The 22,363-nt window shown below is 37.1% G+C and overlaps 2 protein-coding genes across 2 annotated transcripts in view; one reads left to right on the top strand and one right to left on the bottom strand.

The window, feature by feature from the left end:
* The window catches only part of PLCZ1 (phospholipase C zeta 1), a 44,082-nt gene extending 40,865 nt beyond the window's left edge, over positions 1 to 3,217 (bottom strand). The window contains exon 1 of the mRNA XM_002196519.7: positions 3,068 to 3,217. Coding sequence (XP_002196555.5) covers positions 3,068 to 3,202 — 135 coding nt within the window. The 5' untranslated portion in view covers positions 3,203 to 3,217. The remainder of the gene's footprint in view (positions 1 to 3,067) is intronic.
* Positions 3,218 to 3,442: 225 nt separating this feature from the next.
* CAPZA3 (capping actin protein of muscle Z-line subunit alpha 3) lies at positions 3,443 to 5,504 on the top strand. The gene is given in 6 exon segments (XM_072923945.1): positions 3,443 to 4,296; positions 4,345 to 4,469; positions 4,472 to 4,572; positions 4,574 to 4,653; positions 4,655 to 4,777; positions 4,779 to 5,504. Coding segments are annotated over 6 exon segments (1,191 nt in total). The 5' UTR covers positions 3,443 to 3,676; the 3' UTR covers positions 4,921 to 5,504.
* The last annotated feature ends 16,859 nt before the right edge of the window (positions 5,505 to 22,363 follow it).

Here is a 22,363-nt window from a genome sequence, read left to right as displayed (position 1 = left end):
AATTCAATTTTTCCCTTAAAATTTTCTATCCAAAATAAGTAGCTGCATGCAAAATATAAATGTTTCTAATATTTTAGCCTAAATAATTTTTAAAAGTTGCCAAATTAAGAGATATCTGCTGACAAAATTGCTCACAAAAATCACAAACAAATGGCAATCCACTGCCTCAGTGATCATTACTGTAAACGGATGAAAATTCCTAATTGTTGGCTCCTTAAACTGAGACTGCCAAAGAGGCCAAGTTCCAGCATCCAAAACACGGCACTTCCAATGGCTGGTTTGGCTTCCACAAAAGTGTCTATAAACAGGAAATTGCTTACTTGAGCTCTGGCTGCTCTTTGATCAAGATTTTGGATTACTGCTAAATTAGATTGGTTTTGAAGCCATATCAGAAAAACTACAAGTATAACGATCCATTGCCAATTCCTTCCTATACAGTACAGTTCCTACTGTACCTCTGGATAAGTACAATAGGAATAAAAATATATGAGATAACAAAAACAAGTACAGAATTAAATTTAATGGGGAGTTTTAGTGAAAAAAATCACAAATCAGTGCTTCAGTATTCGCTTTGATTTTGTGAAAGAGAATAATAATGATTGTTTTTAACAGAAATCACTAGCAAGAAAATATTTCTGTACAAATTCGAATTATACACATTTCATTACTGCTGAGAAATTCCCCATCTAAAGTTGATATCCTCAATCCAATATTTAATGTTCATAACAATATGACAAATTTGCTCATAACCATTAAGCAGGAACAGAAAATACCAACTTATTTTGGAAATAAACAGTCTATCCGGGCTTGAAAGATGTTTACTTAGTTACTGGCACAAAGAGAAGCTGGGCAAAAATTTAAAGTTCCTATTTTAGTTGCCTTTTGTTGAAATACAGGCATTAATACTACACAAGAGAGCTCTCCAAATTAAAGTGATAAAAATCATGCCACTATAAAAAGATATTCTTACAATTTTTTGGGGTAGATTTTTATCATTCCTATTTTTATTAATGCACATCAAATCTTTGTTGTTCAGAAAAAGAAGAGACAAAGAGTCCTGGGAGAAATTATATGAAAATTTATTATTCCTTAAACCTTAATGTTCATATTGCTCAAAAGAGTATTACAGTAAAACAAACTCAGAGAACAGACAAGGGAAAAAAAGCAGATTATTCCTTAAAATTAGTTTTCTAGAAAATGTTTTTTTTGCTATGTATAACCATTAGATTAACTGCTGATCTGTAGTTACTGACAATGACGTCAGTAAGATTCCCTCCCACAATGAATTTTTACATGCTATTACACTGATTAAATATTTTAGCCCCCCAAACTACTGAACACTTATAAATCTTTCTCAAATAGCAAAGAACACCTAACAGTACTGCTATAAATAACTAGATCAGGCTACTGGCTATAATAAGTTGTTAAATACAGCTAGATTAGACTTGTTCTTTGCAGGTCACTTCCCACAAATAATTCCTCTCTTCTCTACCCACAGCTGACGATCACTCTCAGAAACCAAAGTAGGGGGAAGATAGAGGAAACAGTGAGAAGTATTTTTAAGTTCTCAAGAGATTGGCTAGGTTGGCAACTATCTCCTTGCATTGCAAGTTCCAAAACCACAGGAAGCCTCTCTAGCCAGGGTTGAGCTCATGCTGCTGCTTCTACCTTGCCTTGACAAGGCAAACAATGAGAGAAGAATACAGGGTGAGGAAAACTTAGTGCCTTCCTTCTCATGACCTGAAAGCTTCTGACTTGCCATAGCTAATTCTTCTCTGCCAAATCAGGACAGAATCAGCCAGCTGCTTGCAACATTCTCAAAAGAATTATATATATATATATATATGTGTGTGTGTGTATATATATATATATATATATATATATATATAAATGTGTAAATAAATAAATAAATAAGTAAACATCTATTTATATATATCTATACACACACTTGTTTTCACTCCCTTAGGGAAACAGCATTACCAGACAGCTGTTTTGGGGGAAAAAATGAGGTAAAGGGGAAAACCTTACATCTTGTGAGTCATTACATGAAGAACATGTACACCCTGTATGTGCCAAGGCACGCAGTTTTGTAGTATTTGCTCACAGACAAGATCTTCTTGGCAGTAGTTTGCTTACCTACACTAAATTAATTTATTAAGTCCAGTTTCTAGCTGGATGGTGTAACCTTCATGGAAATCCCTTAAACACTGCCACATCTCAAGGCCAAATCCTTTCCCTGGGGGTTAGAGTGCAATTCCCATCCATTCAGGCACACCTCTTAAATACTACAGGAGAGGTGTAGTGGAGGATGGAATGAATGTGTGCTGGATCTAAAGCCTGAGCAGCTCAGACAAGTCCATGTTGTCCTCCTGGCAAGAGGATTTTGAGGAAGTTGCTCTCATGGCTCTGCCCAGCAGCAGACAGATGCATCTGGGCTCATTAGCTTGATCACAGAATAAGCTGAATAGGATAAAACCAGAATGTTTTAACTTTTCTCAAGCCTGGTCATTTACAAAATATCTGGGAATCAAAATCGATGTGTTTTCCATCTGACATTAATTCGTTGTGGTGAAAAGACAGAGTTACGGATGTCAGTCTCTTCTCTGAGTAACCAGCAGTAGACAAGCAGAAGGGGACTCAGATTGTGCCAGGGATGGTTTAGATTGGCTATTAGTAAAAATTTCTTCACTGAAAGTGTTGTCAAGCATTGGAACAGGCTGTCCAGGGAAGCATCTGAGTTACCAGTCCTTGAAAGCATTTATGAGACCTGTAGATGTGGTGCTTAGGGACAAGGTTTAGAGGTGGAGTTTTCAATGAATTAATGGTTAGACTCAGTGATCTTAGAGGTATTTTCCAATCTAAATTACTATGATTCAAATGCAAGCCATGGGTTATCTATTTTACACAGAAACAAAAGACCTGGAGGAGGAAAATTCTTTGCTGATTTTGCATGCCACTTTAGCACGAAATATATTTCCCAAAAAATCAACTTGAAAAAATCAGCAAATGTATGATGTGTGTAACTGAACTTCTAAACTGTTAATTTTTTAATGTACATACACCTTACCTTGAAAATATGTTTTAAATGGTCTTCATCAAAATTTATTTGCATTTTTTCAAGCAGCCTCATGCAACCCTCAAAATCAATATTCCCAGTTTTGAAATCATTCTGAATGATATTCCAAAACCACGTATGAGACATGGGGTTAAGGAAGATTTTGGCCCACGAAATTGCCCATTAATGGGAGGATGAGGGGGAGAAGTTTAATTTTGTTAAACCTAAGAAGATTGTGCTTTCCTTTTCTCATACTCTAGAACATCCTTGTCTTTTGACCTCTGAAATTGCAGCAGGCCCTGAGGTGTGCAGGAAGAGATTTCTGCTCTGTCCTCAGAGACTCAGAGGGCAGCGGCCAGAAGGGCTGAAGGGAGGGTGTGATGGAGATCTGGGGGTGCTCAGGGTGCAGAAAGGGGTGCAGGGAGAGGAGGGAAATGTGGGGGGGCCCAAGGGACTCAACAGCGGCAGGGAACGGTGGGAAGTGCTGAGAAACACCAAGGAATGAGTGCCCCCAGCACTGTGACCCCCCAAACATTATCACCCGGCCCTGGCTGACGGGACTGGCTGCCCCAGGCCATCCCTGCCACCCTCCTGTGTGCCCAGGCCTGAGGGGAGAGGGACATGTCGGGGGCATGTCCCAATGGCAGCTGTCACAGGGCAGGGAAGGGAGAGGAGGAGGAGAAGGCAGCAGAGGGAAAGGATATCTGTTCTCATCCATGGCGGCTGTGCTCCAGCCCCCTCACTGCAGTGGCATTGCCAGCCCCTGGCTCGGGCTCACAGCCCTCATGCCCCTGCGCGCTGCTCAGGCGGCGCGGAACGTTCGTCCCCATCCTTCCAGTGTTGCTGCACTGCCACTCTGGTGATGTCACAAACCACCCAGCACAGGCTCCTTCCTGCCACCACCATGTGCCTTGTCCTTCCTTCCAGCACAAAATGTCTCCCACACCCTGCCTTCAGCCACCCTCAGGATGTCCCACACCCTGTGCCGAGGTGGGAGGCACCTGCAGCCACCTCGGCCAGTGTCGTCCTCCTGAGGATTTTGGCCAGCTTGTCCGAAGCCTCTCTGCTCTGCTGCGAGGTGACAAGCTGGTGAGGCAGGAGGTCACCACAACATCTTCCCCAAAAAAGCAGCAGCACTTTGCTACCGAGTCGCTGCAGCAGCTTCAGGGGGAGTCCCTTCTCTGGGCCTTGGGGAACCAGCCGACTCCACAGCACAGGGTGATGGTGGATGTTGGGGAACGGTGACAGGACACCCCAAAAGGCTGAGATGCCACCCTAAATGGCTGGTGAGGCCACCCCAAAGGGGTGGAAAGCCACTCCAAATGGCTAGGAGGCCACCCCACAGGGTTAGGAGGCCGCCCGAACTCCCACTTCACTGCAGGGAACTGCTGTATCCTGAAAACCAGCCCAGGCAAGAGCAGCTGTCCATGTCCTGCTTTGAGGCACACCAGAATCAGCCTTCCAATCATTGGGACAACCTTTGGAAATCAGGCTGGACTTTCACCCTGACTCCATTTCCCATTTCCCACTCATTTTACAGGCATTCTTCTCCAGGCAAACTGCTTCAAAGTTGCCAGCTTCCATGTAGCTGTCAGCAAGGCTGAGTGAGACTCTCAATGTGACAGACCAAAGGCAGTTTGCCACGAGTTTTATGAAACTTGTGAAAGCTGAGGACACCAAGTTTTGTGTTGACATTCTGGTAAACATTCAGGTTTTGTCAGAGGATATATAGGGGGAAATCTGTCAAGGAATTCCCTGTTACTCATGATTTTATGAACCAGAATAAACTATGGAGTGATCAGCATCTGAGCACCAAGGTCTCCAGTGCTAAAGTGCCTCAATGCTTACTGAGATGCTATCTTTGATATGATGACCTAAATAAAAAACAGGGACAAAAGACAAAATGGAGTTGTTTAATTGATTTATTTCTGCATCACTCAGGAGAGTACAGAGACTTCCATCAGTCAATCACCACTTTAAAAATAATTCAGGTCTGCAGTGACTGGAAATAATCTGGGACTTTTTTGGGGTTTTTTTCTACTTTCTTCATGTAGTTTTCAAGTACTTTACCAGTAATGGTCAAAATGTCAAAGGCAGCACAGTGCTACATGTGAGATAATAAGTAAATTCTTACTTTCCTTCGTATGTTTAACCAAAATTATATTCACTTATGTAGCATCACACCAAATGAAACATTGATTTTAAGGAAGTTGGTATGGTAGATTGGCAAGGATTGGCACATAATATCTAGATTTCTTTCATTGCTACAGAACCCCTGTATATTCAGCCTTCAGGCTTTGCTCATGCATTTATCTCTAAATCCCTTATACAGGCACATGAACAAAAGGAAGATCAGGACACTGGAGGAATAAATTTCTTATAGATAGTGCAGAAGATATTTCAGGACTGACCAGGGATGTAGGCTGGGTGTTGCAGCATTAAAGAATAAAGTAATGCAACTCCCTTCTCCCAGTACTTATTACAAAGGCCAAAGGAATGCATGTGATTTTGGTTTACTTTCAAACTGTGATAGTGATTATTTCCTAACATCTATCCTAAATTCTTACAAATGCCTACCAACTTTGCTGTTTTCTGTAAACATCACTTTAATTAGAGTTTCAACAGAAACAAAGTTTAATTTCAAGCACTACTATAAACACTACACTTAGGGGAAAAAGTGTGAACATGTAAGCATTATTCTGACAAATATTAGATGTTTTTAACATAAGCATAAGATTTTGCTGCTGTTCATCACAGCTGGTGAGAATTGCAGTGCTACAAGTCTTGAACATGCCCTTTTGTAAATACATGTGGCTTTAGAGATTCACTGCTGACTGGCCATGATTGCTTTCATTGTCTTGGTTTTAAAATGTCATCAAGAACTACACATTGCTATGGTTTTGAAGAGAAAAAACATCGTGCAAAAATGAGCATCTTCAGGTTATTCTTTTGAAGGAAAATGAAGATTTTGCATACTTAATGCCCTCTGATTTGGGAGGTTCCTTTCCCTATGTATCTGGATATGATAATTAATTTCCAAGAGAAATAAATGCAGCTGTACAAGGAAAAAGGTGGAGCATAGAGAGCATTTTCTGTGCTCCCTTGATTCTTCAGAGAGAGCTGCATTACCTATGGGTCATTTTCTTTTCACCCCACAGCTGCTGCTGAGATCCAATCCTTTTGGATCTGGTTGCTGCTGGACACCACTCAATGAGCAAGCAGCTGTCTTTACATGGAATTTGGTTGAATATGTGTTTATTTCTTTATTGAAAGTAAAAGTAATTTTAATAAAAATTTTATACAACCTAGGGCTGCTATAATGAAGATGGGCTGTTGGGAGTGTCGTTTACATCTGCAGTACCAAAAAATAGAAGAAATTTTGGGCATAGATTTAAGTGCTAACAGACACAGATATAACACTAGAAATTCTGGATTTGAAAAAATCACTTTTTTCAGAAATATTAAACATGAACAAAGAATAGGGAATAATAAAGAACAATGAAAAAGACTAAACAGTTAAACAACTTTCAGTTTCAATATTTATTCCACTAGATCAATCCCTTATGAGATGCAAATATATGGCATTTTGCAATACACTTTTTGGTTCTGTTGAATTAAATTCTCTCTACTTTAAAATGCTGTTTCTATATGGCAAAACTGTAGCAAGGAGTGCAATAAGAAAAAGCATTTAATATTGCAGTATCAGTCAATCAGTCTACCTTTATGAACTTTTCATTTTCTTTCAATTTCCTTCCTCTGTAAAAGAGGGAATCCATGAAATGAGAATCTGCAACAAAAGCTCCTCAGAAGGATGGAATTTCAGCAGAATAAATGTTCTGATCTGACTGAAAATGCTCACACATTTTTTGCAAGGATATGAAATTAATCTGGGAAAGGTAATTACAAAATAGGCTTTTTCAATTTTCCCTCTACATTCTTCAGGATGGGCTTGGATTTTTTTTTTTTTAATTTCTTTTGGACAGTGGAAACTTGGGGTAGAATAAACATTATGAGAAGAAGCTGAAGGTGTACACCTCCATGGAAAACTTCAGGGAACTTTTATTTATATACTTTTGTGGCTCTGAATGTCTTTGAGATTTAGTTGCAATGGCTTGTTTTTTGTCTATAAATGAGTTTTTGTTGTTGCACAGGAATTCATGCCAACTTTTATTATCTTTATTCCTAGAATAGCCTCCTTTTCTCTCTAGTGCTTTGAAAACTATTTACATTCTTATAGCTCCTTGTGAAACCCTCTTTTTTTTTTTTCCAGTTCCCTGTATTTTAACAAAAGAAATGAAGGATTGGCACATGTAATATATGCATATTTATATCTACAACAAAAACAAAAATTCAAGTTGTCCAGCCTTATCAAGCAGCAGTTTTCCACTGCAGTCAGGAGCACAGCACATCTGGAATTGAAGCTCTGTCTTATTTACAATCATAATAATCTGCTGGTAAAGACTTGCTTTGTGCCTTCAAAATATATTATCATCAGATATCTTTTGGTTCTTCTTATCTTGGGTTGCTCCTTAGCAGCCATGGTTCTTTGTCTCAAGGAGAAGATTACCTGCTCCACAAGTTCATAACAGCTTTACACAGAGGTGTAATTTTCTTTCAAAATAAAACAGGAACTTATTAAAATTCTGCTCCTCCATTTTCAGGTTTTCAGGCTCATAGGAATCACCTAGTTGGTACAAATGTACCTGAGCCAAATTGGCTCAATTTTTTTATTTCTGATTATAATTTTGAATCTGTCATTAATTGTTGCTGTAAAGAAAATTTTCATATTTATTATGCCAGTAACATTAGAGTTTAGCTTGGACTTCATTGCCAGCTTACAGCTGCATTAAAATGAGAAGACACTTAGTATTTGGAGTGAATATTTAATGTTCCCATTATAAAGTTTGCTTCTTGTTTTGCTGGTACTACAGCAGCTGGAAAACCTATCAAAATGAAAACAGTGAAACAAGTGTAATGGTTTCATATTCAAATATATGTGTGGAATTAAAAGCTAATTTATTTTTTGTTTCAGAATAGATAGGTAAATCTGTAACAGACAGTAAAGACTCCAGTTATCTGTTGGCAGAAAGCAAAGTCTATCAGTATTCCTAGTCATTGGAAGAAATTCATATTTTCCTCTTTACATTTTCCAAAAATTTTTTCTTTGTTTCCATTTGTGGAATGGAAAAGACCATTTTTGTAAAACAAAACACCTCGCTTGTATGTCTTCCAGCTTGCAGTCTGTCCTAAAATCTCCACTATATGCCTTACTGCCCATTCCTTTCCAAATTCTGGGAAAGAAAATAAAATATTATTTTAAAACAGAGGAAATAAAAATGAAGGAAATCCACAGAACCTCCTGTCAAGTGTCTCTCTCTCACTGAGCTCAAACAATCAACACATTAATGCTGCAGCTATAGTGAGACTAAATTCAAGGATTATTTTCCCTTCTACAGTAGGAATGGCTTAAAATTTTCAGTAAATCTGAAAAAGCAGATTTAGTACAGGCCAAGTGCAAGATATTGTCTAAGTCTGTATGTCAGTATGCCATTCCTGCCCAAATAGTGGATTTTACAGTCCTTTTTAATGAAAGCTTCAGAGTTATAAAACATGTGGAATGGTTTCAAAAAGTCACTGTTTCAAAAAATAACTATTTTGAGCAATTCAAAGCATAGTATCCTGGGATTCTCCAAAGTTATGAGACATATTTGTTATAGAAAGGCTTTGGAATTGTCACCATACAAAACTGAGGGAATAAGAGACAACAACAACAACAACAACAACAATAATAATAATAGTAACATAAAAACTGAAGGAATAAGAGATGCTAATGATGATTATTATGATAATAAAAAAAATAATATTTTAAACAAATTACCCATGCTATATTAGATCATTAATGTAATCATTTATCCTTGGATGGAAAAAGGAACTACCTCACATCCTAAAATTAATACACAGAAAATATCCTGAGATATTTTTTAGCATCCTAGGATCCTAATAAAGTCTTCTGATAGTGACAGAGATTGCAAATGAGACCTGTCTAGGGGCTGTCCCTCTGTATGTCCCCAGAAGTACAGATGAGACACATTTTCAGGGGAATGGAAGGTCAGTGTCTAGGTTAGATTAGAGACAACAAGGGTCGGCTCTTAAAAACTGAGGTAGGGATTAATATAATTATATGGGATAAGTGTGCAAAGCAGCCATGATCCCAAATGAAATTCTCTGATAGCTGATGAAAGTTTATTTCACAAAATGAAAAAGCATTAAGAAACAAGAAATTTTCTATCCTGGTTGAAATTTAGAATTGCAAACCTACATCCTCAAGCATGCTGCTGTGCTCTCATGTACAACAGCTTTTTTTTCTGCAAAAACTCAAGATCTACCTGCACAGATCTCAGATGAGTGCACCAGCCCCTGGCAAGCCTGAAGCTATTTAGGTGTGCTCATCTTCACTGGCAGAAAGCAAAGGATCAAAAGTCTTTGCTTACTCACTTATTCATTGCTTTTTCTTAAACACATGTTTATTCTTAAACACAACAAGTTCAGAAGCCTGAGGAAGACAAAACATGGAGTATAGTGCTGCTCATGTAATTTTACTGTTATCTGACTTCTGAGACACAGCCTGCCCACCGAGGAGTTAGACTTTACCCCAAATACATAGATCAGGCCATACTAAAGCCTATACATTCAACTGAGATGAAAATATGGGTTTGTGCTCACAGTCATTCGTGTTCATGGCTGGAGACTGTCACAGTGGCATCAATCCTCCAGTCATTCTACCTGGGCACATGGTGAAATGCCCATTTCTATGGCTCCTTCTTTGCCCACCTACTGACATTTCTTTCCCTTGGAAGGGAATGTTTAATTTGGGGTTCAGTTGGGACAGGAGGTTGGGACAGCATACTGGGAAGTGTATCCCACTATGGGAATTCTATGACTGGAAGAGTGCAAGTTCCTCTAGAGGTTAAGAAAAATAAATGCCCTATAAGCCACTTCTCTTTGAGTGGGGAATTGACAGATGAACCTCCTAGAGACTGGTTTCAGTGAAAAACAAACAAATAACTAGGTTTCAATAAATGTCTTTGGTTTCAGACAGAAACACTTTGTTTCTGAAACAGGATAAATAAAGGGAAGATGAACAAATTATTGGGGGTGATGGGGGTGGTTGTAGAGTTTTGGGGTTTTTTCACCCTACATTGAAGATACTATTAACAAGATTTGCTCTGATAAGCTCACCACTCAGAAACCAGGCTCACACAGGTGGAAAAGCTCCTCAAGCTTTGTGTTGGATGGAAAAATGAAAAAAATGCCTTGAACAGCTGTGTTGTCCTTTCTGTACCATTGACTCCATTGATCTTGAAGCATCATAGGTAACTTCCCTTTAGAACCAGGCATGTTCCAAGTCATCAAGTTTCCTTATGCTCTTTCTTGCTTTATAGCATTCAACAGATGACAAAAAGTGGGGTTTTGTTTCCAATGCTTACAAGTTCATTAGTAAATATCTTTTACAAATCCCTATGATTATTTTTGAGAAAAAAAGAATTTCCAGTTCGCTGAAGATATTAATTTTATTTAAGAATTATATTTCACACAAGACTTCCCATTTTCAACTTACTTTAATTACATAGTCATTAGAGACAGATACAAGAAGCACAGCTTATTTGAAGTATTTATTATCCATTCTTGTATTGTTAATGAAGCAATGCCCGAAGCACATCTGCAGTAAGAAGTCACCTTCTTGTTCATCAGTTTTTCAAGTCCATAAAATAAATGTGATTGCTTCAGGTACTGTATTACATAGATTCAGTACCATTGCTTTCCATATTAATATCTACATGCAAATTTATTCTGTTGTTCTTTCTTCAATAATTAACATTATCTGCTAATATATTCTTGCTCAGACCAGTTCCTTTAGTAATTATCATCCAGTGCTGTATGTATTCACTGAGCAGATATATTTATTCTTTCTCTTTCCATCAAAAGGTCATTTTAAAGACACATCGGAAACATGCTTTCTGTGATCTGTAAGCCCTGCAAGAACCAAGCTGTTGTCTCAGCCCTTGAGCTGTAGTTCCATATGCCTAAATCTATTACAAAATATGGATTTATCTGAAGCCAATGAAAAACATAATTAACATTTTGGTATTTGATGTGCAATAATTTATTTTCTGTTACCGAAGTTACATAGGCTGCCAAATGTGTGATACAGATTATGGGACAAACTGTGCTTAAAATTTAGGTTCTTTCAAAACAACCTGTTATTTCCCATGAAGTATTCATGGGGAGAAAGAGAAGATTAAAATGCATTGGCTCTATTTTGCCTTCAGCTCTTTTCTGGCTCCTCTGTTTAAGTCCCAGTTCAACGAAGTACTTAAATGTCTCATTATTTATAATCATGTGACTATTTCCACTGGGAGGAGTAGTATGATATAGCTACCATGATGCTACACTTGGTTGAATTTGATCATGCAAAATGAAGGACCTGATAAGGCAGGTACAAACAACAACAGAAATGTTTTTTTCTTTTAACTGTGAACTTTAGACCTGCCTGAAGAAATTTTCTACAGACCATTTTTCAGTCCTTTGCTCAAATCTATTTTAGAACTTAATTTACATGATTCTGCTGCAATTTTTTTTGTCTTAAGTATAGCATATGCTGATTAATTTTCTTTAAATTAATACCACTAGATCCAGAAGTGTTGTCAAAAGGCAAGAAGCTTCAGTAAATTAAATGCTAAGCATTTATTCTTGCTCTGGACAAAAACTCAACAGTCAAATGAAGTACCTTGTCCATTTAAGCTCTGAACAAGAGTGTTCAATGTCTTCTGAATTTGAGGAGGTTCAGCTGTGTGGTTCAACTCATTTTTCCACTGGAGTTCCCTTACAGCTGTAAGAAAATGCTCAGAATGAGCAATTTGTGGGCATAAAATGAGCAATATTAGTATCTTTCCTGACACAGCTTGAAGGTAGCTGAAGAACTGTGTTCTGGTCACTTCTTTTGCACCAGAAAGATATAAAAACTATATTTAAAAAACTTCCCATGCTGCTTTTCTGGATCCAGTAGAGTGAAATTCTGTTTAATTTCTGTGAAGTGATTGACCATTATGTAGTGGGAAAGTAAATACATGAAGCTCACAGTGCTTTGTTAGAAATTAGGTGCAAAAAAACCTTGGATTTTTGCTTGCCATAGATCATTACTTTAGAATTTGAGGTTTTCCAGGACTTTTTTTTAAAAGCAAGATTTAGTATAAGAATTTCCTATATAAAGGGTATTTCTGTCAATTCTCTGAACACATAGAACCAGACTAGATGAGGTGAGAGCATTTTCAAATTTACCCTTGCAGCAGAGTAGGTAATTCCAGTGTCTAATTCCTACTGATATTGGCACAATATTTTTATAAGCAAAAAGTTGAAGCAGAAATGAAAAGAGCTCAATACATTTATCATTAAATTCTGCAGTCAAAAGTGACTTTGATGCTTCTGTTCCTGTTTCATTAAGCTCCTCATAGGCAGCATAATCCTGATAATTTCAATTCCCTAGAAGAATATTCTCTATTTCATTTGCTTCTAAAAGACCAAATTATTAACCATGTCATATTGTAAAATTGCCATCTAAAGACTTCATGATGTGCTAAGTAGAAAGGAAATTGCCAGGGGCTGTAAGCTCTGGGTCAAAGGACAGTTGTTTGTAGCTCATTAGTATGATGTGGTGAAATCTGAAATTATATTAAATGTTTGTTTAAGATGTAATTAGTGAAGAATTTATGCATTTTCAAGTATTCCATGCAGATCTCTAGTCTCATATCAACAGTGGCAGAAGTGCTTTCTTGGGTGCATTGTTTGCCTCAGACAGAAGCAGGAAAACAATTCAAAAGCCAAAATATATTGCTCAGCATGTTTGCTATTCTTTTTTTCCTTTTTGCTATTTCTCTCTTTACTCAGCTGTGCAACCCTGACTGCCAATATATGATTTTACAGGAGAGCTCAATTCAGTTTGTCCTGCTCCCATTCTGCCTTTTGATGCCTGAAGAAAATTCAAATACTGAATTTTCAAATGTCTGAATTACTTTCATGACTTTGGGCCACCACATAGGTCAGGAGTCACCTTCCATGCTGCTGTGGCACTGAGCAGCTCAGAGGCTCTTAGGTGCACAGGCTAAAGGTTGGATGAGCTCTTTGCTAAGTGTGGTAAGAAAGAGAATAAAGTCTTCACACTTGTTTTCATGTCAGGGAATGTGGCATGAAATGGGAGATTGCACTTTTCCCTTGGGAAGTTGGATTTAATGCCCATCTTTCCCCAGACACATGTCACTTGAGCTGCAAGCTCAATTTAGGGGTTCACCCACCAGCAGAGCTCTGAACAAACCCCACCTTCCTCCCTTTCAAGGAAATTCTGGGTGCACCCCTTCACACCTAGCAGAACTCTTCTTTGATGTTTCAGGTGCAAAGGATTAAGATCCTGTTTGCCACCAACACACCATAAGGAAAGAGAGCTCAGCAAGTAGCCTGGTGAATGTGAGTACCCACATCAGAAAATAAAAGAATTGGAAGGAGGCAGAAAAAAAACCTAAGTGTGCTGGTGGTGGGAGGGGGAAATAATATTTGTTCTTAGAGTGCAGTACAGTTCCTGACCTGTTCCTGCAAAAAACACAGAGAATGCAATAAAGGTAGGGCTGATATATTTCTATCAGACTGTTGAAATAAGGACTTTGGATAGCCAAGTGTGAATCTCCATTTGTTTGGTATAAAAGCCTTCTAAAATCTTTGCACAATTGATCTTGGTACTGGGATATCCAAAACCTGATCAGCCTAGTTCTTGAACCAGATTCATTCCTGCTCTGCCTGAAGAGCTAAAACCCAGGCTAATAATATTCTATGAATTGTGGAGCTACTGCAGCTCAGCTGATTTTGGAATTCATGCTGGATCTCTGAGAGAATCCCCAGCTGTGCTGCACAGTATAAATGAGGTTGTTACCTCCAGGGTCACTGCAAACGTGTTGTGGCCATGAAATGCCATATAAAGGACAGGACTGACATTGCAAACATATTTTATGGGAAGAAAAAAGCCAATATGTATTTAAAATATAAATTTAATGTGCGTGTATGTATATATAGATACTATAAAACATATGTGTGTGCACATATATACACTTTGGGATGAAATAGAGCCAATAAAATTAGGAGAGCTAAAAATCATAAAAGGGCTAAGCTCTAATTCCCATACAGAATGCAAGTTGCAGTCACTTATTCAATGTTTAATGCTGTACCATTGAAGACTCTCTCTAAGGAGATTCCAGGTAATCCTCACAAGAAACAAGGTTGTAGTGAAAGTCATATTTGAGGAATTATTGAAAAATAAATATATCTAAGCAAGATGAACCTCAGTGCTATGCCATATATTTCAGGATAATAAAAGTTTTCCTTTGAAAGAGAATAATATAATAAGTGGTTGACGGCTAAACTTTTTCCCTGGTTGCCAAATAGATTTACAAATATGCAGTTTAAAATAGTGACTTAGCTACTGTATCTAATATAATTGTATAATATTGAAGCTTTATATGCAGCATTCCTTGGTATCTGCATACTTTTTTAAAAAACAGCAAATACTGTGTTTTTCAGTATAACAGCCTTGGAAAATACTATCTAATCACCTAAAAAAAATGGATGCAAAACAACTTTGATTACAGATTAGTGTTAATATCTCTACAAGTGGAGTTACTACATATAAACTTACTGTTGGTCATGATAAAAATCTATCCCACATTAAATCTATTCTGCTCTCATTCTTAATCTGTTTGTACAAAGACAGTATCTATACACATCAGGATAGCTTTAAAAATAATATTTTATTTAAATCTTCTTATTTATATTAAAGGATATTTAAATGCCTCAATTGTGTCAAATCAAGTGAAATATCACTGAGAGTGAATATCTGTTGCTAAAAGCTTTCAGACTGAGTAAAGGTTTGTGTATTAAATGAGTTTTGTAGCTATGACAATGGCTGTATAGAAACCTAGACAAATGTTATATGAATATTTATTAAAGATATGTTTATCCTGCATAAAATAGTATTGCATATTGTTAAAAAATTCCTGAGAAGAAACTGCACTTGCACTATTACTGTAGCCTGCATCCATGCTATGGGAAGCCACATCCTAAAAAATTACTGCAACAATACAGAAACACCTGCAATTAAATACACAGAGCAACCAACGCAATTTGGCCTCTTAAGCAAGGACAAAGAGCACCAGAAGAATCAGTCTCCACCTGTGAGGGGAATAAAATTTTTCCAAGTCATAACTCAGGTGGGAGAGGAATAAAGCCTGCCCAGATGAGGTGGAGTTAATAGTGGAGCACCTAATGGTCACAGTGCTACGGGCACAGTCCGACAAGTGATGGACAGACAGGTCTTCAGACAGTCCATCAATACTGAGCTGATTGTTTCCAGCTTTAGGAAGAATCTCCCTTGAAATTGCTTCTACATGACACTGAGCAGGCAGAAAATCTCTCCTTTGTTTTTAGTGTTCCTTTGATAGCAAGCTGCACAGCCTAGAGGAGCAGGAATTAAGTGAATTACAATGCACAGGAGTAAAAAGATTGTGAAGGATAAAAGAAGGATGACTAGGGAGAAGAAGTTAAAAAAAGAGAACATGGAAATGGACTGGAGGAAAATGGATTTTTGTAGCAGGAGACTTTCCCATAGCTCCTGAATAGTACTCTACATTTTGCTATGGTTCAGCTTTGAATTTATTCTGCTGCTTCCATAAAATTCTGAAATTCAGTTCATAATAACCTCCTATTCACTCTAACCTCCTATCTTATGGATATCTCCATATGTCAATACTATCTCCATATGTCAATTTGCTGTGACATTTTCCTTGGTTTATCAAAGTGACAGACATTGCACTCTGCCTCTAAATGATCCACTCATATGCATAAAGAAGTATTGATGTTCAATGTTTTAGAATTCTTATTTTGATCCATTCGCTCTTTAAAAATTGTGTCTAAATGTTCTATTCAATGACAAATATGTCAAAAGAAAAGCAGTGAGATGTTTACCTTTGTGAATTTCTACTTGCTGATACACTCTAAATGCTCAATCAAACATTAGTTATTTTCTGCTTGCTTGGCTGGTGTGTTGGTTAGCTTGGTTTGAACAAATGTTCTCTTTCTTCTTTACCTTGTTTCATTCCCTTTGATAAATTTGGGATACAGTTTACACTTTCTCTTCTTTTTGACATGTTAAGAAAAAGACAAAAATTCACTTTGAGGTGGGCCATTTTTAAAATAGATTAAAGAGAATGCTATTGCTGTACAGAACAACAGGAAAGCACAACTTAGCATTCCTGACTTCATCAGCAGACTATCGACCCCAATTCAGTATATTTGACTGTTTATGTTATGTTTCTGTGTACTTGAATGGCCCTGCAAATTTTCATTTCTGTCATTAATTAAATGGAATATTGTGGATGGAAAAGAAATGCAGTAAAACCACTAGACTTTCAGCAGCACACAGAGAGCAGCACTCTCAGCTTTTAAGCTGCTCGATGTTGGTTTCCATTCGCAAGAAGATGGAATATGTTTCAGGAAATTGATTTTATCCTCATTTAAGCCAAAGGACCTTGCTATTGCTGCATATCCTGCTCCTCCTTCAAAAAGATTTATTACAAAAGATGTAGAAATTCTGATGAGTTTCCCTGAAGATCTCAATTCCTTGGAGGCAAACTCTGTAGTGCATAACCTCATTGTTGCACTAGTGTCTTATCACAGAAATCCCTAAATGTTGCTGCAGATCTCCACTGTATTAAGGCACACAGGATTGTGGCCAAACCACACAGAGGAATCTTCTGATTGAAGATTCAGATCTCCTGAATCTTCAGCAGTACTGATTGCTGCTTTGGCTAAACTAGGAAAATCTATATTCCCTCTAGAGATTAAAACCTAAAACCTGTAAAGACTGAACCATCTATTTTACACAGTATTAAAAAACACACATGAACTTCACAGCTTGTTAGGTCTTGTACTAGAGCAGAGAAGCAGTAAGTTATCTCCTCTTTTAAACAGGTGAGATAAGTAAAACAAATTCTATCATCACTATGTGCCTTGCTATGCTTCCAAATATATCCATTTAGGGACATGGAGGGAAGGAACTAGAGATGAAGTTTCACCCTTTACACAGAGGAGCAGTGAGGACAAAAATTCACAGAAACACAGAATGACCAGGTTGGACAAGACCTTCAAAATCATCAGGTCCAACCCAGCCCCAACACCTCAACTAAACCCTGGCACCCAGTGCCACATCCAGTCTTTGTTTAAACACATTCAGGGATGGTGACTCCACCATCTCCCTGGGCAGATCATTCCAGAACTTTATCACTCTTTCCATAAAAAAACTTCTTTCCTAATATCCAACCTGTATTTCCCTTAATGCGGCTTGAGACTTTATCACAAAGGAACTTGAGAAGTTTTCCCAAAGAAAGCTGAGGTGCAGCCACTGGCCCCTGTATGGCTGTGAAACTCACTCTGAGCTGATCAGCAAGCTGGACATGTACACCCTGGCTCACCTCTCCTGCTTTGCCAGCTCCTAAGGGGGGAGGAAAATGCATGAACTCTGACCTCACCATCACTTTCTGCTGCTGTTTCTCTGCCCAGAAAGCAAACAAGGAATAGTGAGTGCTCACAGAACCTGACCATGTAATTTGATTGTATACAGGAGGAAGAGCTGAAAAGTCCCCACTCGTGTTTGGGGAAAGACCAGCAGTAATCAAGGCTCAGAATTTTTAAGGTAGGAATATATTAAAAGCAATTACTCATCATTGGTTGCTTTCACAAACTGGAAACCTGTGGCCTTTATATCATCTGCTCATGTGCCATTAAGGATTGCTTCTGTTTGTTCTGGCACACAGAAAGCCACCTTCCCCTAAAATACCAAATAAATGCTTCTAAGAGGTTGCCTATCTGGTATGATTAATTCTTATTCTCCTATGGGGTTAGAATATTGCAATTTGGCTTACTTTAGCTTTGTGAACCAGAAAGTACAGGGAGTGGTGAGAAAATAATCTCAATTTTTTCTGCTTGCTGATACCTGGGAGACAGGAATTTTCCTCTTTAACAGGACATGAATAATTAAATCATTATTTTAAACTAAAGGCTGAAAAGATCCTAAAATGATTACATTTCTTCCTCACTTTTATGGAGGAAGAAATGTAATCATTCCAAGAGCTGACATCCCAGAAGTCAATGCTTTGTCAGTAAATTCCAGCCAGTCACCAAATCTTTGGAATTATAGCCTTCAAAATGTTGTGAGCTCACTTATTATGGACAGACACATATCAAATTATAACAAGAAAAATATATTTCCTGTCCTTAAGGTTACCAAAGGTCATATAAAATGTATGAATGTCTTTCATCAACTTTTCAATTTGTCAGTTCCCAAGGGTTCCCATACAGAGCATTTTTTTCTAGCACTGCTGTCAAAGTGGTGAATGGGTCTCCAGTATTCATAAGGCAAGTGACATCATGCTGTTCTGAACCCTGAACAGGAGGTTGAAGCAGAACTTTAATCTTGTTTTTCTCTCCCCTGCCCCTTTTACATCACCTCTGTGCTGTGAATCAAAGTAGGTTTAGTTGGTGGATCTTCGCTCACTAACGATAATTCAAAATGCAATTTCACTTCAAGATCTAAATACAATAGAAATCCAAAATAATGTTAATTGAAAACCAAAATTAGTTATATTAATAAACCCTTTTGAGATTCAAATATATTTACAACACAGCAATTATTTGTTCACGTTTGTTTTTTTCTGGAAGACTTTTCCTTTCCTCCTGTCTTTTTTGAGAGATCCCCAGAGGTGTTGCAGTGTAGTGATGTATTTATGTGTTTGAAGTCTTGTTTGTCATGATTAGTCATCAAGAACTCACTTGTTGATAAAGATGCTCTGTTTCCCTTATCATAACTCATCTGATCAGGAGTATTTCTGCTTGAGAGAAGCTATCTCCATTTTATTCTAACATAAATCATGCTTATGTTGAACTCAGACATCTTAAAAGCATTCTACTTCTCTTCCCTGTGTCTTTCTGACTCACTCCAGATGTATCCCAGTAAATTGATTGTCTTCTCTAATTTCTTTATGGCATCTCATATTTATTTAATATGAGAATCTCTCTGTTTCCCAAGGAAATATGGCATCGATTCTCTCCTATCATCAGCCCTTTTCCCATATAACATTACACTGTACTAGATGCAATCACTGTACTGCATTCACTCTTTCACATCCCTGACTAATATGTCATTATCCTAAAATTTATAATTAGCCATATTATTCAGTAAGTTCTACATCAGAAATTGTCTGTTCCTTTTTGCCATGAGTAGAAGTGCCCTTAACTTCCAAAACAGAGAGTACAGGAATGCCCTGCTGGCTGATTTTCCCAAGCAGAAGGAATAACAACCCAAAACATTCTCAGACATCATTTGCATTTGGACAAAAATTCATCAAAATAAACACAAATAGTCCAACATCCAATAGTTGCTTTGCTGGAACCCTTCTGACAGGGCTTCCCACATCCCAATAGCTTTTCTCCAATTCTGTTATATCCACCCCTCCAAATGAAGCAACTTACTTTATTAAATTGATTTTTTTTTAAGTAAGTTCTGCTGTCCTTGACAGAAACTGTGCTATGATCACGTGGATGGAAAACTCTTCTGCAGGATGCAAGCTTCTGTTCCTAAAACCATCTCAAAAATTGGCTGTAGACAGGAAAGTTTTTGGCAGAAAGGTGAATATCTGTATGACAGGGTATTAAGGGTAACACACATCTTAATATTTCCTATTTCAGGCTATTTTATTCTGGTTTTGAAACTTTTACATAGACGAAGATGTATCTGACTGCTGTCTGACAAACTCAATGTAACACTGAGGAATGAAAAGCTATTCTGTTTTTCCTTGTTATTTCAGCAACTTTATACAGAAATAGATTACATTTTTTAAAGAGCTCCTTTAAGAACAACTATTTTCCTGGAACCAAACTTACAGTGATAACCTTCTGAGATACAAAGAAAATTAATGTAAACTGATGGATAAGATGGGGTGTGGAACATTATGTGTTTTGCCCAATGGCTACTGTGTGTAGGGCTGCTAGTAATGCTTCACTGATGAAAGAAATTATTATAAATATACTGGAAATTGTTTTTGGATAGACAGTGCTATATCAGGAACTGTGAAACAAATGTTATGGGTTTTGTAATAGGTATAACTGGGCCTGACTTGGGATTGAAGAGTGCTGACAAGCCAATTTGCAAACTCAGATGTGTGGGCAGACACATTATATGTATCCTGAACAATTCTGTACAGAATTATTCTGGGTAGAAGTGGTTGATACAGCAGCAAAGCACAGTGAAATTGATGCCTAAAATTAGATAATCTGATTCTTTTTTGAAGGTGGCTGGCAAAGAAAGCTGGTGTGCTGAAGAGTTTGCCTCAAATCTGTTAGAAAACGCTTGGCAATAGTTACCTGCTTAATGCATATGTTCACTGAAATATTCTATTCTCTTGCCAATATAGTTGAAGACAGTATTTTTTTGTGTGTTTTGTACGACCCTCAGAGTTATTTTACAATGCTGTGTATTCTTGAAACCAAAGTAACCACAAATTCCCCCTCTAAAACTATTCTCATTCAGCTGACATTCCTGCACAGCACTCCATTGTTTGTCATAATTCATGTAGGCCTGTATTCATACACTAAAAAAAGTTAAAAAACAACAAATATAGTTTATGTCCACCAAAAGTTTCTAATCAATTTTTTTTTATATGAAAGTTTTAACAAGAGCTGGTTTTAATTTGAGGTTGAGCTGCAAGGGTGAAAGGGCAGATTGTGTAACTGTTTAACAAACAGCAGTTGAGATTAGTTGCAATGATCTCACCAGCATGAAAAAGAGAAAAAATCAGTCTATTGTCTAATACACTATTTTACACATAAATCTATTATATTATATAAGGAAATGAGAGCTTATAAGTAAGGAAAAAAAAAAGCTCCCCACTTTTCTGACTCTTTTCTGTATGAAGTTACCTAGGTATAAATCCACAATAATTATCAAAAGTGATCATGAACCTTTGCTAGAATTGGTGTTTTACCTTAGTTTTTTTATAGTTTGGCGTATCTACATTCAGCTTTGGAGTCCTAACTCTTTCCATAGGTGACAGAAGCTTCAGCCTTATAAGAGCAAATGAAATGAAAAAAAAAAAAGAGCTTCTTAAATTTCAGCTATGACACAAATCATTTCTTTTCAGAACAGCTGAGTGCCAAGGTTATGATAATAACTATCAATTCAATCTTTTCTGCAAGGTACTTATGGAGAATGACTTAAATCTTGATTTTAAATCACATGTTGTCCTTTAATATTTGTGTGGTGGGGAACTTACATGACTTTTCTGCAGAATACTGCATCCTGCCAATCCTTGAATTGGATTTGTGATGAACACAGCTCACTCTGATAAAATCCTACTGTCTTCCAAATTTAACACAGAATGCACTGAGATTTTTTTAAAAATTAGTCTCCCATTATTTTATTTTAGTGCATTAAGCACACAGGTTTGTACTCTGAAGTGGACTGCATAGTTAACACAATAAATGAAAGATATGAATTTACAAATATTTCCTAAATTATTTGTTCATTTGTTTTGGTGTGTTCTGCTCCACAAGTTTAATTCTTATGTGGTTTGTAAAAACCCATGTCCTGATATTAAATTAGAAATTTGTGACTTTCTGTAAGCCTTAAATATAAATTATTATTAAAAATGCATTAATAGTCAGTGTGTTCCCAAAACTACAGATAAATCTGCTACCAACAAACAGTATTTTCCCTTCTTTTCCACACCACACTCCCAATAGAATAATGAGCTCGAAAACTTGGGTTCATGGAATTTCAGGGCAGAAAAGCAGAAAGTAGAGTGAGAGCAACCAACAATTTGTATGTACAAAAAAAATAAGTTGAATTCTTTATATGAAGATTAAATTTATCTAGAAGATATGGATTTAGTATTTAATGCTGCATAAAACATTATTATAATATGTTCTCTTATTTATTTTTGAAAACCATTATTTATGTTATTAAAAACCATTTAAAATTATTTATGTTTTGAAAACCATAAAAAATTCTCATTTAACCAACATGATTACAATGTATAAAACTAATCAACACAAGGATACATTATGAATCTTATGAATCATACTGGATCTGCACACCATCTTACAACATGGTCATTCTCAATAAATATCTGGGCAGAATTTATCAGGTGTAAATAGAAA

Source organism: Taeniopygia guttata, chromosome 1A (assembly GCF_048771995.1).
Source record: "Taeniopygia guttata chromosome 1A, bTaeGut7.mat, whole genome shotgun sequence".
NCBI classification, from domain to species: Eukaryota; Metazoa; Chordata; class Aves; order Passeriformes; family Estrildidae; genus Taeniopygia; species Taeniopygia guttata.
Note: the sequence above shows the minus strand (reverse complement) of the source record. Positions and strands in the feature narration are given on the sequence as shown.